Source organism: Peromyscus californicus, unplaced genomic scaffold, assembly GCF_007827085.1.
Source record: "Peromyscus californicus insignis strain IS unplaced genomic scaffold, ASM782708v3 Scaffold_19__1_contigs__length_69161282, whole genome shotgun sequence".
Classification (NCBI taxonomy): Eukaryota; Metazoa; Chordata; class Mammalia; order Rodentia; family Cricetidae; genus Peromyscus; species Peromyscus californicus.
Genome location: NW_026294491.1, coordinates 845,637 through 863,504, shown reverse-complemented (window position 1 = coordinate 863,504; position 17,868 = coordinate 845,637). Strand labels below are relative to the sequence as shown.

General features: G+C 44.1%; 1 protein-coding gene across 1 annotated transcript; it reads right to left on the bottom strand.

The window, feature by feature from the left end:
- Nucleotides 1-11,819: 11,819 nt before the first annotated feature.
- LOC128114187 (HLA class I histocompatibility antigen, alpha chain G-like) lies at nucleotides 11,820-16,716 on the bottom strand. The gene is made up of 5 exons (XM_052744020.1): nucleotides 16,646-16,716; nucleotides 16,134-16,402; nucleotides 15,644-15,922; nucleotides 12,096-12,371; nucleotides 11,820-11,992 (listed from the first exon to the last, which is right to left on the bottom strand). The coding sequence occupies exons 1-5, from the start codon at nucleotides 16,714-16,716 to the stop codon at nucleotides 11,820-11,822; spliced, it is 1,068 nt and encodes a 355-aa protein (XP_052599980.1).
- Between the last annotated feature and the right edge of the window lie 1,152 nt (nucleotides 16,717-17,868).

The window sequence follows — 17,868 nt, the reverse complement described above, 5'->3', positions numbered from 1 at the left end:
CCTCAATCAGGATTCTGCAGATCCCCTGGACATGGAAAGTCAGAAAAGACAGGTGAGTAGTCTAATTCCCCAACCTTCCTTTGTCTTTTCCGTTGTCTCTGTTTTTCCCTCAAATTGGGTCAAACGTAATCTAGAGAATATCAATTGTTCATTGACATTATTAACACACAATTAAGAAGAGAAAAATTAAATTTAGTATGAGCCAGCTGAATGACTTTCTTAAGTTCATACAAAAAGTCAGCCCCTGTTTTCCAGACTGGGGGACCCTAGATGTAGACAATAGGATAGATACTAAGATAATTGGTGTATGAAAAGTGAAGGGATGGACCTGCCTCTTACAGCATTTGCTATTTGGAATGTACTTAGAAAAGCACAGGCAAATGGTCTAGAGCTGATGCACAAACCAGATCCAGAACCAACTACTCCCCAAGAGGGAAGACCTCCACTGTCACCTCACTCAGAATCTATAACGAATGCTTATCCTTTAATAACAGATCCCAGAGAAAACATCTCAGAAAGAACACTAAATAATTAACTTCTGAGGAGGAAACTGACTTGGAGGAGGAGGCAACAGAGTATCATAATCCTAAATGTCTCCCCCTGCAATGTTTAACCATACATTTCAAACAGCCTGGGACCCTGAGAAAAGTAAAAAGAAACAAAGGATGTCTCTGAGTATCCTGGACTTTGTAGGTCAGGCTCAACTACAGGGGATGACAGGGAACAGAGAGCCTACTCAGAAACGCTCAGCCCCTCTCTCCCTTCATGTGAAAACTTGGTTGCAATTTCATTCCAGATCTAGAAAGAGACAGTAAAATACTATAATCTTATTTGGCTTTCCCTGCTGTGCTTACTTGTAGAGCACTCCACACGTCCCCCTGAGAACATGAAAAAGGGTCCACAGAATTCGCTATGCTCTCCCAGCAGATTTCCTGCAGATTTCCAGCAGATTTCACTGTTAAGCTGCCTGTTTTAGTCAGAGCATCCAGCAGGACTAATCACTGGGAGAGGAAAGGAAAGAGTTAGCTTCCAAACTGCCTGCAGCCATGGATATCAGCTTGCAACAGCCACGGCTGTTTGATTACCAACAAAGCAAGCTTTGCTAACAGGCTGACAGCATCTGCTGAGCTAGCCAAGCCACTTGGGCTAATTGGAAATTGAAAGATGATCCTCCACTCTTTCTCTGTCCCAGCACTAGGGACCTGTTTCTTCAGCTGTCTTCTCCTGTTCCTACTCAAAATATCTTGGAGCTCCAAGTATTAGAGAAACCGACACTCTTATGATTGTTAATCACAAAATGTTAGTATAAAATGTTTATTACACTTGGAGATACAGAATATAATGCACAATTTCTTTATTTCCTAGACTCTCCAATAGTTTAACTTTATAACCCCCTTTATAACCCTTTATAGGCTATCTCCTTAGTGGATAACAGAACAGCTGGATCTTCTTTTACAGCTGCAGCTGAACACTAATTAGGAAGCTGATAGATTTATTACACATGTGTTATCAGAACAGTCTGCTTCTTATCATTTACTTTAGAAATGAAATGTAAACTTCAAATAAAACTTTTAATGCCTGAAGAATTTCTGTTGAATATATATTAGCTGTGTATAACAAAGAGGAACAGATATGGAGAAAGAAATTAAGAGAGTGACAGTCAGTATGCTTGTGTGTCTCATTCTGTGTCTAAGACCCTCAGATTAAAAAAAAAATATTTCTAAATTCTGCTACTCTGTGGCTTTCTTTTTTTTTCCGTCCTTGTAGCAAGCAGCCTGGAAAGCTGGTCTTTTGGGCTGGATTAGCATAAACTGACTTTCTAGTGGGCTTAGTGTGTCTGAGGGAAGTTGTGGCAGCACCAATTACAATCTGTCTTCTAAAACTGCTTTCTAAGAGGCATCACCACAGAGAAATCAATGTGGGTTATTTGAAGAGGCATCCCAGAGTCTCTTGTTGCTTCAAACCATTTTTATACCTGTGAGGTGATCATGCTGAGGGAAAGAGGATCTCAGTCTAAAAGGGCTAGATGTATATAGACAGATGTAGAGTGTTAAGTGATACAAGATCATGAGGAACGTTGGTCACAGGACTTGTTCCCAGGTGGTCTGCTGGCCCATAGATATTTTGTCTTAATTACATTTTTTTCTTTTTTTTTTCGTCCCCCCGCCCCCCCAGAGCTGAGGACCAAACCTAGGGCCTTGCGCTTGCTAGGCAAGCACTTTACCACTGAGCTAAATCCCCAAACCCATCTTAATTACTTTTAAGGGAGTAGACACAGCATTAAGAGCATGGGGGTGAATGAGGATCCTTGAATAAGAGCTTAATGTTCTCAATTAGGATGACTGTTGCTGCCACTGCGCACAGACACTGGGGTACATGTGTTGTATTGGGGTCCAATCATTGTGAAAAGTGGGGCACTAGATGGACCCAATAAAGAAAGAGCTGTCCAGGGATGCTTTCAGCAATCCCATTATTTTCATGGAAGTATAGCTGAAAGGCTTACCAAAATTATGTAAACTGCAGTTCAGAGATATGGACTGTGCTAGATGTAGCTTTTCAATGAAAGTAAAGTTCCTGAGAGAAAGACAAAAGATCCTAGAAAGGGGGATGAAGGAGAGAACAAGAGAGAGGAGCCTTAGGAATCCATTAGTGGCAGCCAGTATTTCCTAGAAATGTAGGTAACTGCTTGTTCTTTGGGAGAAGAGAATGAACAAAAATAATCAATGCTAGGCATTTTGAGGTAAGCTTTGAAGTTCACCAAGGTATCTTGTGTTCTAAGCTAGGTCAAGTTATTGCAGCCAATGACTTTAAGATCTAGAGGCTTGAGGGCCTCATTCAGCAGGAGTTTTCTGAACAATGAGAGCCTATAAAATAAGAAAATATCAGTGTTATACAAAACTGGAGCCTTCGATAAGGCTATGCAATCTGAACCATATTTAAGTATTGGTGAAAATACTGAGGGAGAATCATAGTATACCTGGGGTATTCAACTTCAGGTTAATTTTCTCCCTCTAAATAAAAATCTAAGAGAAATGACAAGCCAGGGTCTAAGGGAATCTAAAGGATGAGTAGAGGATGTTTACTGTGAACCAGGACACAGCAACATGAGGGATAAAAAGAATTTATGACACTTAAGTATCTTTTCTAATTAATGGGCTGGTGTCTGAGTCCATTTGTTCCTCTTCCTCTGTTGACAATGTTGGGGTTACAGGTGAGGAAGTGAAACTAGACATCCTGTTGAGAAGGGAAATTTTCTCTTCTTGTGAGAGGTGACACTGAGCTTCTAGAGGAAAAGCTTTGTCCCTGTCCTAAGCAGCACCCATGGGTCTGTGGTCAGGACAGTCCCACCTCATGTGTGTGAATCCCACACTGGATGATGCTTCCTTAAAGATGTCGTTCTCTTCAGAGGGTGTTTAATAAGTCAGTTTTCTATAAAGAAATGAATGTAGGAAGCTTGAGGTTGGTCTGGGGTATAGAAATAAAATATTTTCTTTGAAACATCTGGAATGTGGACTCAAGATGGACACTGAGATAGACTGTTAGGTGTAAGAAATTTATTAAAAGAGTTGTTAATGTCATGGATAGACAGACAACAGAATGTGGGGCTCTGAGATGAGTTCAGGCCCCAGCACCAGAGACAGACAGCATGGCTGGGGCCTCTGAAGAGAGGAATAAGGGCCCATGCGGCAGAAGCAAGGGTACCATTTTATAGCTCTCTGAGAACTGAGATGGTTGCACAGCACAAACCTGCAGCAAGGCTCTGAATCCCAGCAAGAGACAGGGAAGGAAATGGGGAACAGAATATGTGGCCACCAATACCCACTTTGATATAAAGTCACTTCTTCAGGTGAGAAATCCTGATACCTGAAAGTCTACTGTCCAGAGATTCATAGACAGTGTCTAAGTGGTATCCTGGTGAGGATGGGGGTGGGATGCTGCAGGAATTGTGGCCTGAGCAGTAGCTGGAGTCTAATGAGTCTCACTATATAACCTTGGCTGACCTGAAAATTTCTATGCAGACCAGACTGGTCTTGAATGCACAGACCTCTGCCTGCTATGGTCTGGGATTGAAGGTGTGTGCCACCATGCCTGGCCCAATATTACATTCCTACATCTTTATGATATTACAATGGTGGCATTAAATTTCCATAACAAAAATGCGAAATGTTTATATTTGTCTAAAAGATGGGCTGGTGGAAATCCAGAACCTTAAAAGGCATGGAGAGGACCTGATGATACAGAGGTGAGTTTACCATGGAAATCTTGCTCTTAACTTTCCTAACCTTAGTCCATGTACTTCCCAGCAAAGGAATTCAATAAGGGGCCAATGAGATGGATCAGCAGGTGAAGGCTCTGCGGGGCCTGATAATCTGAATTTGATCCCAGGGATCCACGTGGTGGAAGGAGAGAATCAACTCCTAAGGTTATCTTCTCACATCTGCACACAGACATACACAGAAAATAAATTAAAATGTAAGGGTCAGGTATGGTGGTAGGGGCAGACTGATCTCTGAGTTCAAGGCCAGCCTGGTCTACAAAGCAAGTTCTGGGCCAGGATCCCTATAAAGGAACCATTGTGCCACTTTATGTTATAGACAGACTTTATGTATTTCTATAGTCTCCAGAAAAAGCAGCTTTTCTTAGAGGCCTTTTCTTGTCAAAAGGGTTGATAGTTTTGTAGTTCTACCCTTATGGAAGCAGGCATTTGCTTGTCTTTGTTCTCCTCCAATACATATTCATACAAAGTTGATATGACTAGGTGTTAGAGTAGGAAAACCTCCTTACAAGAGAACAGAATCTCTGGGCTGGATGGAGACCTGGGATTACAGTTGGGCAGGACCATTCCTTGGCCTAAGGATACACCTAGGAAGATGTGCTCACCTTAACCCATGCTAAAGAGAGAGGCAGAATAATTAGTCCTCTAATGAGATACCATACTGACCCAGTCCTTAGGTCAGTAGCAGATGGGCCACAGCCATGTAGGTTTGTAAGTCTGCCCATCTTCTGGATTAGCCCTTTCCCTCTCTTCTGTCTCTTCTCTAAGCATGCTCTCCTTAACACCTTGGGTCTTCCCTTCAATATTTCAGCTTCCTTACTCTTCCTTTAAAGCCTCCTTCCTTGCCATGTGTCTGACCTCCATGACAGTTTAAAATGGCCTTTATCCCTTCTTTCCTCCATTCTCCTCCTCCAGGAAGCTGCTGAGGCTTGGCAGCTTGCTGATCCTGAGGTTTTCCTTTCTAACTTGATATTGACCTTGAGATTCTTTTGAGTCTCTCTAAATTACTTTATTATTGAGACCAAGAACCCTCAAAGGGGACCCCAATTCCTCCTGTATCGTTGGCATTCACCTATAATCCTAGTACACGAGGGGGGGGGTGCAGAAGAATAAAGAGTTCAACATTATCCTCAGTTACACAGTAAGAGTTTGAAGCCAGCCTGGGCTACAAGAGAGACTGACTCAAAAAAAGAAAAGAAAACAAGCTGGTGGTGCCACATGCCTTCAATCCCAGCACTCTGGAGGCAGAGGCAGGCGGACCTCTGTGAGGTGGAGGCCAGCCTGGACTACAGAGTGAGATCTAGGACATCTAGGGCTCCACAGAGAAACCCTGTCTCAAAAAGCAAAACAAAACAAAACAAAAACACAAAGAGTGGAAGGAAGGAAGGAAGGAAGGAAGGAAGGAAGGAAAGAAGGAAGGAAGGGAGAGAGGCAAGAAGGAAAAGAAAAAGAAAGGAAAGAAAACAGAACACAGGCGGGAGAACCCATGAGGGTCTAGCAACAAGACAGCCAGCGTGACAGTGGAGCAATGGAGTGACTAGGGTAACATTAAGGAGATCCAGGGTGTCTGCCCGCCCTGCACCAGGTTGGACAAGGGATATGGGACATTTGTCCCAAAGAGTGTTGGTAGAGTTCCATATGTGTTTGAACACATGTCCCTACACATGTGCACACATGTTTGGGTGCATACAGGTACATATGTTTATTTGCTTGTTTGCTTGCTTGCTTTTAGACCAGGTCTCATGTAACCCAGACTGACCTGGAATTTTCAATCTTCCTGCCTCAGCCTCCTGGGTGCCAGTATTATAGGCATTTGTCACCAGTCCTGGATTAAAGGAGATCTGGACCCTGGGAAATAAATGTTTGAGAATGAATTTGTAATAGGTATTGTGTATATTTGTTTGTAGTGCTACAACAAAATACCAGGGGCTGGGTAGCTCATACAGAACAAAAGTTTATTTCTCATAGTTCTGGAGGCTGGTAAACCCAAGGTAAAAATTCAGTATCTGGTGAGTGCTCACTTCCTGGTACAATGACACTGTCTTTTTGCTGAATTTTCAGCATGGCAGACATGGTGAAGGAGCTCTCTGGATTCTCTGTTGTGAGAGGACTAATCCCATTCATAAAGGCTCCCCATCCTGATCCCATTATTTCCAAAGTTCCTCACCCCAAATACCATCACATCCAGCATCAGGTTTAAATAGGAACTTTTGGATATAACTGGTCTGAGGATAGTCTAAAGACACTTGTGTCCTTCCTTTTGAATATGTGACTGTGGATTAAGGTACCTCAGGGAATTGTAATTGTCTCAGGAATTTCATGCTGAGAGACAAACACTCAAACCTGGTGCCAGTCAGAAGAGGAACTTGTCCCCAGAAGAGATGTTTCACACACTTCTAATAACTTGTTGGACAACCTTGTGGGATGAAACTACAGACCAGACAATGGGGGGTTGATGGTGAGCTAGACACACCCTGGACTTGGACAGCCTAATTATGCACATCTGTTACCTTCTGTTAAACATTGTCCTCATGTGAGGTCTCTAAGTGTAGACTTGGGAGCTGCTCTAGTCCTTATCAATGTGGCCATATTAAATAAATATAGTTCTCTCCCTCTGCTTTATACTATTTGGCTCTTTTAATTACCTTGTTGAGCAGACAGCTGACCATGCCTTATTAGGGCTGTGAGGGGCACAGGCTCTGACCTTACCTCTGGTAACAGGCTAGGTTAGCCTTAATCTCAATATCTCTCTCTCTCTCTCTCTCTCTCTCTCTCTCTCTCTCTCTCTCTCTCTTTTTCAATTTTTGAGACAGGATTTCAGTATATAGCCTTAGGTGGCCTGGCTAACCCTAACGAAACCTTAACCCTTGCTTTGTACACCAGGCTGGCCAGGCTAACCCTAACCCCAACCCTTGCTTTGTAGGTGGGTGTCCTCAGATTAACAGAGACTTGCCTCCAAGTACTAGGATTAAGGCATGTTCCACCATGCCTGACTAGCTTTAATCTCTTAACAACCCTCCTGTTCCATTGCTCTCAAGAACTGGGATTAGAGGTATAAGGTACAATAGATGGCTCACAAATAAATTATTATGAGTTTAAGATTTTTGAGATTTATATGCACTTTATGTGTATGGGTGTTTTGCCTGAATGTATGTCTGTGCACCATATACTCACAATGCTAGAAGAGGGTGTCAGATCACCTGGTCCCAGATCCAGGGACCCACATCCTCTGAAAGAGCAGCCTGTGCCTTTAATTGCTGAACCATCTCTCTATTCCCTATTATTATGGTCTTATAAAGACTTTTATAAGGCTGGAGAGATGTCTCAGAGGTTAAGAGCACTGGTTGCTCTTCCAGAGGTCCTGAATTCAATTCCCAGCAACCACATAGTAGTGCACAATCATCTATAATGAGATCTACCAACTACATGGTTGCAATTTATACTGAGCTCTGGTGCCCTCTGCTGGCCGGCAGGCATATATGCAGGCAGAATACTGTATACATAATAAATTAATTAATTAAACTTTTTTTAAAAAAGATTATTATAGTTGGGAATTTATGAATCTATGATTATTGCTCCTTTATTGCATTGATTCCACATACACCCCAATGTAGTAAACATTTCTTTCTATTTGCTTAATGCTATAGACAGATTTTCCCCATGTTACCAAAGTTAAGGGGACCACCAATCACTTTTTTATTAGATTTGAGGCCTGGACCACAGGTGGGAATTTATGCTTGGTGCTGTAAACTTGGAGAAAAGCCCATAACAAAGGGATTCATAAGCCCTAGGGAGTAGGTAGGGCTCCACATACTACTGTTGTGCTGCTAAATGTTAATCCTGTCAAATGGCCTTCTAAATATTTATGTGGATACCCACAGATTATTGCTACTCATACCCTTGGTCAGAGAAGCTTGTTTTTACACTTAATGTAGAGCCTAACTGATCAAAATGCTGCACATAAGTGTCTGTTGAATATTACGTCCTAACAGAACATCTGCATCACTCCCTCTGAGACTTAGTTAACACCATGTGAAAGATTGTTAGGGTGGGGGGTTGGGAGTGCTGTGAAATGCTATCTTATGGACATGGCCATTGCATTCCAGAACTCAAACACTGCTCATGACAGTAGGTGGGGTACTCCCTGGGAAGGAGGGGTACAGTGGGCATTGGAAGAGGATGAGAGAGGGTGATGGTATACATGAAAATGACCAAAATACATTAAAATGTGTGTTATTGTCAAAGAATAAGTAAATAAATAAGGTGTCCTGGGGAAAAAAATATGTTTGTGGAAAAAATGCCTAGAAGTATACAAACAAATGATGTTATTTAAACAAACAACCAAAAAAACAAAACAAAACAAAACAAAAACATCGAGCTGGGAGGTGGTGGTGCACAACTTTAATCCCAGCATTCTGGAGGCAGATGTAGGCAGATCTCTGTGAGTTCAAGGCCAGCCTGGTGTACAGAGCAAGTTCCAGAACAGGCTCCAAAGTTATACTGAGAAACTCTGTGTCAGAAAACCAAAACAACAAGAAGAAAAAACAAAAACAGGAACAAAGTCAAAACAAAAACCCAGCAACATCAACACCTCAAGGCCAAGCTCTAGCAAATTCTCTCCCCTCTCACTCCCTCCTCTCTGTCTGGTCTCATTATGTAGCCCTGGCTGTCCTGGAACTCAGTGACCTCAATTCATAGAGATCTGGCAACTTCTGCCTCCGCAGTTCTGGATTAAAGGTTTGTGCCACCATGCACTACTACCAACAACCATTTTCTAGAGCCACACTCTACTTCCTAAATGTTCCAAACATTTCTAATCATCACCACAGCATGTATACAAGTGTTCAAGCATATGAACCTATGGGGATATTTTATAGTTAGATCACAATCCTGAAACAATACCCAGTTCTAGGGATGAGCTTAGGAAATATTTAGAAATTTCCCACCCAGGGTGATCCATGCAACCCCCTAGAGCCCACCTTGAAACTTAACCTCTCTGGAATTGTGTATATCCTTTACTTATAACTTATATCCACTTATAAGTGAGCTTGTGGGTGTGGCCAAACAATGACTGATCTAACTTGAGGCCCAAGCCATGAGAGGGAGCTCATGCCCCATACTGCCTGGATGGCCAGGAACTGGAATCTGGATAGCTCAGAGACCTAGGGTTGAAACAAACATGAATGACAAAAGAAAAAAAAAAAGTAAATGAAATGATTCCCAATAATATTCTACTATATTACAGATTGGCACCTAGCCCAATTTTTCATCAGAGAGGCTTCCTCCAGCATCTGGTGGGAGCAGATGCAGAGACCCATGGTCAAACATTAGGGAACCCAACAGAAGAGGAGGAAGGATTACAGGAGCCAGAAGCGTCAAGGATACCAGGAGAAAGGCCCACAGAATCAACTAGGCAGGGCTCATAGGGGCTCACAGATACTGAAGTGGCAATCATGGAGCCTACATGGATCTATGCTAGGTCCTCTGCATACATGCTGTGGCTGTTTAGCCTGGGTTTTTGGGGGACTCCTAACAGTGGGAGTGGGGGTGTCTCTGACTCTTTTCACTGCTCCTGTAACCCTTTTCCTCCCTCTGGGTTGCCTTGTCCAGCTTGATATGAGGGTTTATACCTAGTCTTATTGCACCTTGCTATGCTGTGTTTGGTTGGTATTATTGGGAGGCCAGCTTTTGTATGAAGGAAACTGGAGGAGCAGTGGATCTGGGGGAAAATGGATGTGGGCAGAGGTGGGGTTGGGGGGAGAATGGGAGGAAGGAAGGGTGGGGAGGCTGCAATTGGGATATAGTGTATGAGAAAAGAATAAAGAAAAAGAAAAGGCATAGAAAGTCTCAACTTTTCTGTGTACAGGAGTCCCCTGGACATCTCAAGATTCAGAGTCTTGGCTGAGATTCTGTATAATAAAATTGAACTGAACCTGCTGATGTCCAGACCACAAGCTGCAAGGATGTAGACCAGGATCCCCTAGTCAATGCACAGTCTCATTCACAGTTGATAACATGAGTCATTATTGAAGAAGAGTGTATTCTCCTACACTTGCAATACCAGCACTCAGGCTGAGGCAGGATGATTTATAGGAGTAGAAGTTCAACCCAAACTATTGTATCGCTCACTTTTCTCTTTAATGTAAAACAAACAAAAACTTCAAAGAAGAAATAAGCAACTTAAGGCAAGAAGGATTTCTTTTGGTTTTTGATATGAGAAGGTACAACCCATCCTGGCAGGAAAGGCATGGTGGAGTTCATGAAAGCTGGAGCACATGGCTGGGATGACTCACATCTCCATGCATCAGGAAGCAGAGTGTGAGGATGCTGGCTCCTATATGGCTTTCTCCTTTTTCTCCCTTTCTTCAGTCTGGGACCCCAAATCATGGGCTGGTATCACTCACATTCAGTGAATCCCTCCTTCATCAGTTAATCTTCTCTGGAAACACCTTCACAGACATTTCCAGAATTGCAAGTCCTGGGAGATTCTAAATCCAGTCAAGTTCACAATGAAGATTTGCCATCACAGATAGTGAGTTCTAGGCCAGCCTGAGGTACAGTGTGAGACCCTGCAAAAGAGAGAGAAAGAAAAAGTAATATCTGGTCTCCCTGGTTTACAGTCTAAGACAGTGGATCTGGAAAGAGGCCTGAGAATTCTAGAACAAGGTTTGAGGTCACTGATGTCAATCATCAGAGAAGCACCTACAATGAAGAACAATCCCAAAAGTCATCACCCCTGAGTTGTCATGTTGGGTACATATTGTTTTCTCTTCTATAGGGTTTAGCCTCAGGTATGAGAAATAGTAAGCATTAACATGATGAAAGTCTCTGACTGATATCTGACTTATAGACACAAATAGTGGAATCCAAATTCTTATTTAAATATGAAGGAATTTTATATATGAAATTATAGGCTTACAAATTTTTTATCTTAGAAAAATCAAAAATCCCAAACTTGAGTCTTCACACCTAGGGATAGAACACAGAGCCCATCAACACCAGGTTCTGTACAGGTACAGGTAGGCCACCGGTGGAGCCAAGGACTCAGCCGGGCTCAGCTGCAGGGATGTTTAGCAGAGTGATGGGGGACTAGGTCTCTGCTTCCTTTCTAGACTTTCAGGGAGGAGGGAGTTCTTATGCCGAGACATGATGCCAAGGGGGTGGAAATAAAATGACAAATGTTATCTAATACATCCTTTTCCATCTCTGGGAGGATAAAGACAGAGAAGGATGCAGAATGAGTCGGTTCCAGAGGAAACTCCTAGTCCTAAACCTCAGATAATATTCCAGGGTATGGTCACAGGCAGACTTACAACAGGGTCAGGAAACAGGAGAAAAGGATCAAGTACCCTCCCAGAGGCCTGTTTCCTCCTCCTGGAGACTCCACCTCAGATTTGTGTCCACACCACCAGAATCATCAGTGTGAAACCTTTGTTCTCTATTTTCAGGTGTTCCTCACAGAGTTACTTAAAAATGGTCCCGAAGTGGCTAAGCACAGATGAATGGAAACACTTTATAGTAATAAAACAGGAGATGGACACATTTATTTCCAGGGTTTGAAATTTCTCAGGAAGGCCCAAATCTCAAACACTGTCTTTATCTTACCTGTATTCTTCCTCATCACAATGGCAGCCACAGCTCCAACGATCAAAACTCCAAGGAGAACCACACCAGCGATGATCCCCATGGTGGGGATGGTGGGAGAGGGAGAAGGCTCTGGGAGAGAGAGTAGGAGAGGATAGAAGTGAGGGACCCTGACCTTGCTCAGGGCTCCTGCTTTCCCTAAGGACAGACTCTGTGCCCCCACACACTCCTTTACCCCATTTCAGGATGAGGGGCTCAGGCAGCCCCTCATGTAGCACATGGCATGTATATCTCTGCTCTTCTCCTGAAGGCACCACCACAGCTGCCCACTTCTGGAAGGTTCCATCTCCTGCAGGTCTGGTCTCAATAAGATCCATGTCCTGGGTCAGGTCTTCCTCCTCCCTCTTCCAGGTCAGGGTGATGTCCGCAGGATAGAAGCCCAGCGCCCAGCACCTCAGGATGACATCTCCTTCAGGCCTGGGGTGATGGGTCACATTTGTTTTTGGAGGATCTGAGGAGAAGAGTCAGAGAAGAACAACCTTCTGTTCCTTCCTGTGGACCACTTTGTTGTTTGTTTTTCTGGCTCATTTTTGTGGGCCCACCACATAGGTCCCAAAAAACCACACACAGAGGCTTGTTCTTACTTATGAATGCCTAGCCTTAGCTTGGCTTACTTTCTAGCCAGTTTTCCTTAACTTTAAATTATCCTGTCTACCTTTTGCCTCTAGGATTTTCCCATTCTCTTACTTCTTTAAATCTTATTCTTACTCCATGGCTTGCTGGTTTTTGTAGCTGGGTGGCTGGCCCATGGTGTCCTTCTCCTTCTCTGGCTGCTAGATCTCTTGATCTCTCCTCCGAGATTTCTCCCTCTATATGTTCTCTCTGCCTGTCAGCCCCTTCTATGCTTTCTCCTGCTTCACTATTGGCCATTCAGCTTTTTATTAGACCGTCAGGTGTTTTAGATGGGCACAGTAACACAGCATCACAGAGTTAAACAAATGCAACATAAACAAAAGTAACAGAGCTTAGAATAATATTCTGCTACACCACTTGAGCACTGATCATGTGACTATCACCAGCATTGGGTTGGAGATTTAAAGAGGAGCACTTAAACTGCATGAACTCAGGATGCAGAACTATCTATTCCTTGAGAAGTTCTAGAATAAAGGCATGACCCTCTATACTTCTGAGAGGGTTAAAACCCAGGGACTCCGACTAGCTATAGCTGATCTGTGAGCATTGGCAGAAACAGGGGCTGAGATCAAAAGGGGACTTCCACTCACTCTTTTCAGAGTTGGTACCTCTCCAATGCTGAACAGATGGAATCTCTGTTATGGTTTGAATATAAAATGATCCCCAATGACTCAGATATATGAAGCTTTGGTTTGTATCTGGTGATGATGATGATTCTAGTGGAATATTCAGGATGTAGGGTCTAGCTGGAGGGAGTTGGTCACTGGGTGGTGGGCCTTAAGAGTTATAGTCTGTTTCTAGCTACTCTCTGCTTCCTGATTTGCCCAGATGTGAGCAGAGTTTCTAGACTGTAGCCCTGAACGGCTCCCACCACCATGTGCCCCTTATGTATTGTTAACCGATGGTTGGAGAGCCACAGTACTTCAGTTCTTCCTCCCTGAAGTTGCTTCTTCTCAGGTTATTTGGTCACAGTAATGAGAGAAGCAATTCATATAATCCTTGAAAGAAGGGTGGATCCTGTGGGATCTGGAAACCAGGGAGGCTTCCTCTGCTCCAGACCAATGATGAAAGGGTGATTGTGACTAACTGGAGAGGCATCAGCAAGTATCTAGATAGGACACCAATGACAAATGTCTTAGTACTGTTCTATTGCTGTGACAAGACACCATGACCAAGGCAACTTATAAAAGGAAGGGAGCAAGCTAACTGGAGGGCATGGGCTTGAAATCTCAAAGCTCAGCCCCAGTGACACACCTCCTCCAACAAAGTCATGCCTTCTAATCCTTCTTACACAGTCCACAATAAAAGCCAAACATTCAAATTGCATGTGTGTGTGTGTGTGTGTGTGTGTGTGTGTGTGTGTGTGTGTGTGTGTTTGCATGTATGCATGCACCTGTACACGTGCAGCACATATCTGAAGGTCAGAAGACAACTTGAGGGAGTCAGTCCTCTTGCTGACCTAATGATTCTTTCATATTGCCTCAGATTATACAGCCTTTGTTTTATAGAGGGATGAGTACTTACAGGACTCAATTTCTCTACTTCCACAGCACTCAGATCTATGTCCCACAGTCTTGGGAACCCTGTGGGAACCTTGGGAGCTCCTTAATTTTTAAAAGTGTTTGTTTATTTGTTTCAAGAAGTTCAGAGGGAGAACATTCCTGGTTATCAAGGTTTCCCATACTGAATCACTACTAAGGCCCTATATGCATGCTGAATCATAGGCTTTTCTCTGAATTAAAGGTTGGCCTGAGGGGCATTCTTTTACTTGTACTTCACTTTCTCTCTTTACTGTCTTATTCTTACCATTGTCTCCAAGTTTTTGGGTTGCAGAAGCGCAGCTCTAATCCCTGCTTTTTCCTTTATTACTCCCTCCCCACCCCCTAGTCATAAGAAGTGGTAAGCCAGCACCTGCATTCAGACTTTCCCCCTTCAGTTTATCACTGCAATCTGAGGTTAGCACAAAAGGCAGCATTTGCATGTCCTTTGCTCATTGTAATTCCTCCCTTAGGTGGGCAAGTTCTTTCTGGAAGGTGACTCAGCCTCAGTTGCAAGTTTCACTGCCCACAGCAAAGGCCACACAGCTGCTGCCACTGTCTGCCAAGGATCTGGTGCCTCACAGGGGTTACTCCAGAAATCGATATTGTTGGTGCTCATGTGATAGATCTCATGCCAGGTAGAGGAGGACAACTACCCTGGGATTCCCAGCACAGATATACATCTTCCTTCAGATGGAATGGTCTCAGATGCCAGTGTTATCACCCAACCAAGGGCAATGCAACTGTCAGCTGTCAATCCACCCCACATGGAGAAAGCAGGTCACATCAGTACTTTCCCCCACGGATGATTTAGCTTTGCTGGATGTTTTATATCCCATAGGAGGATTCATGAAACTGATGCTCCCTAACCCAGCTTTGGTCCTGCTGTGTTCCCACTCAGGTGTCAAGTGTTTTTATTACATTTTCTGGAGAGATATGAACACACATCTATTCACCCTAGATAAGACTCCAACAACAGACCAAAGAGGGGATTCCATCCAAGTCCATCTTTATCTTCCAACACTAGTTTGGCAATCCCATACATTTATTGTCAGTTACTTACAGGCACATGGGTCAGGAGTTAATATTCAAAAACACCTGCATCACTGAAAAATCCACTCCAGGATGAATGACAGCTCACAAGACTGCCTCACTGGAGTCTGAGACCAGTGTATTTTATCAATTAACCTCCTTCTGCCCCCATCCTGACTTTCCTGGAGTTCACTATGTAGATAAGACTGGCCTGGAACTCACTCATCCTCCTCCTCTCAAATGCTGGGATTAAAGGCATCAGCCACTACACCCAGCCCAGCAATTAACTTTCTAACTCCTATATACTGTAATAACTCTGCGACCAGGTACAGCTGGCAGGATTCCTTGTGAGGAACATGGTAGAGTGTGAATGACTAGAATCCCCAACTACTCTGATTTTGAAACAGCCCATTCCACTCCAGGGGGACAGTATTTCACAATAGGTGGCTTAGGAGTTAATTCCTGTTCTCTTCCCCCCATAAACTCTGCTTAAGGGTTCACAGAAGCTACCCCCACGTACCTGCACGCTGCAACATCTCCTTCCCTTTATCCAGGTATTTGAGAAGCCACTCCACGCACCTGCCCTCCAAGAAAGACTTCCATGACCTTGCAACACCAACTGCTTCCCACTTGCGCCTGGTGATCTGAGCTTCCTCGGTATCCACCGCAGTCCAAGAGCGCAGGTCCTCGGTCAGAGAGATGTAATCCTGGCCGTCAATACCAACATGCTTATACCCACGGAGGAGGCGGTGGTCTGGCCCTAAGTCACAGCCGAACAGCCACTGGACAGCGTGAGACCCTGTTGCAGCCAGGGAGATCAGCAAGGTTTTCTAGGTTAGCCCCACTCACTACACATAGCCCGTGTGTGATTGGTCAAAGCCTATTTCCAACTGAAATGAAACCCTAGTAAACTGTCGCAAGCTTCTCCAGGATGATTCAACTTGCCGGTTTCACTAACCCAAGGTATGTGTCTATGGCCCTAGGAATACGGGGAGTCTAGGGTCGCTCACCATTCTCTCTCTGGCTATGATAGCCAAGCAGGGTCCACAGTTCTATTCGGCCAAGTATTAAGATGTCCCTGCCTAGTCGAGTCAGCTCCTTCAAATGCTCTGGGTCCTGAGCTAGAAATGGCACGCGCGGTTCCACCCGCTGACTCGGCATGTTGCTGTCGAAGCTCAAGATCTGCGTGTTGTCCACGTAGCCCACGACCATGAACCGAGGTTTGGGATAGCCAGGACCGTACAAAGTGGTGGTGAAATATCGCAGGGAGTGCGAGCCCAGCGGTGATGCGCCGTGATCTTGCACCCGGTCAGACCTGGGAACAGGTGCATCCGCTGGGAGGGGTGCAGGGTGCGGGGCTCCAGACACAGATTGGAGAAGGGAGCCTGGCTGGGTCGACCCAGCTCGGGGAGGAGGGTGTCTGGTTGGGCGAGGGCGGAGACATGCTTTTCCGGGTGCAGTCCCTGCCGGGTTCCTCGTTCCTCCTGCTGAGAAGGCTTCTCTCTCCACCCCGCACTCCTCCGCGAGGGCCTGAGTGGGGGACAGGGCGGCCATCAGCAGCAGAAGTAGGACGCCGGGCAGCGTGGACCCCATCCTTGGTGTTTGGAGAACTTGAAGAGACTAGGTCAGTGTTCCTCTCTGTGGAGTTTTTAGCGTTGTGGGTTTGTGGGGACGGATCATGATAACTCTGAGTGGTTCTCTAAAATTCCCACATACAGCAGAAATGAGCATGTGGGTGTCCAAACATTACCGGGGAATAAGGGGTTCCCATTTGTGAATTCTTCTTGATTAAAAAAGAAAAAAATTGCCGGGCGGTGGTGGCGCATGCATTTAATCCAGGAGGCAGAGCCAGGCGGATCTTCCTGAGTTCCTGGTCTGCCTGGTCTACAGAGCGAGATTCAGGAAAGGCACAAAGCTACATAGAGAAAACCCTGTCTAGAAAAACAAAAACAACAACAACAACAAAGAAAAGAAAAGAAAAAAAATTAAGGCTAACAACAAAAACAATAACAAAATCACACTCAGAAGGACGCTCCAGGACCACTTCATTAGTTTTGGCGGGGTGGGGGTGGGGGGTTATGACAACAACAGCATTTGCAAGCCATAATCTTAGCAGCTGCTGTCTGGAGTAATGTAGAGAGGAAAGTAAGGCCTTTGAGTTAGGGTCAGAGCTATGAGCAGCTGTAGAAAGTGCGGAGGAAAAAAGCATGCAGTCAAAAATATCAATGTACATAAAATAAAAATAATAACAAATTTTTAAAAAGAACATCACTATTGTGGATGGATTAGATTGTTACTGGTCCAGAGAGCCAAATTATCTTGAGCTATCCTAGCCTCTTAAAAGCCATTCTTATCCCCTCTGTGTGTGACCTGACATCCTTGTGACAATTAGGTAAATCCTTTTGGAATGTACAAACAGACTCCTAGCTCAACCAACCCATGTCATCAGATAGCATATGAGGTCTGTAACAGAGATTTCCCTGCCTTGATATAACCTACCTGCCTGATGTTTCCACCAATGTATTTTTAAGAGGTGTTGTTTATGCCTTTTTTGTTCTATTACTATGAAAACTTCATAAAATGGTTACCATTTTAGGACATGGAATTTGGAATAACTGAAATCTATGTCCCAGGCTATTATCAATTGTATTTGGCTCCAAAATAAACTCTCTTATTCCCTTTGAGTTGGGATCTGTGTTTTTATTCTTCACATTCACAGTGTATCATGAGTATTCAATCTACATA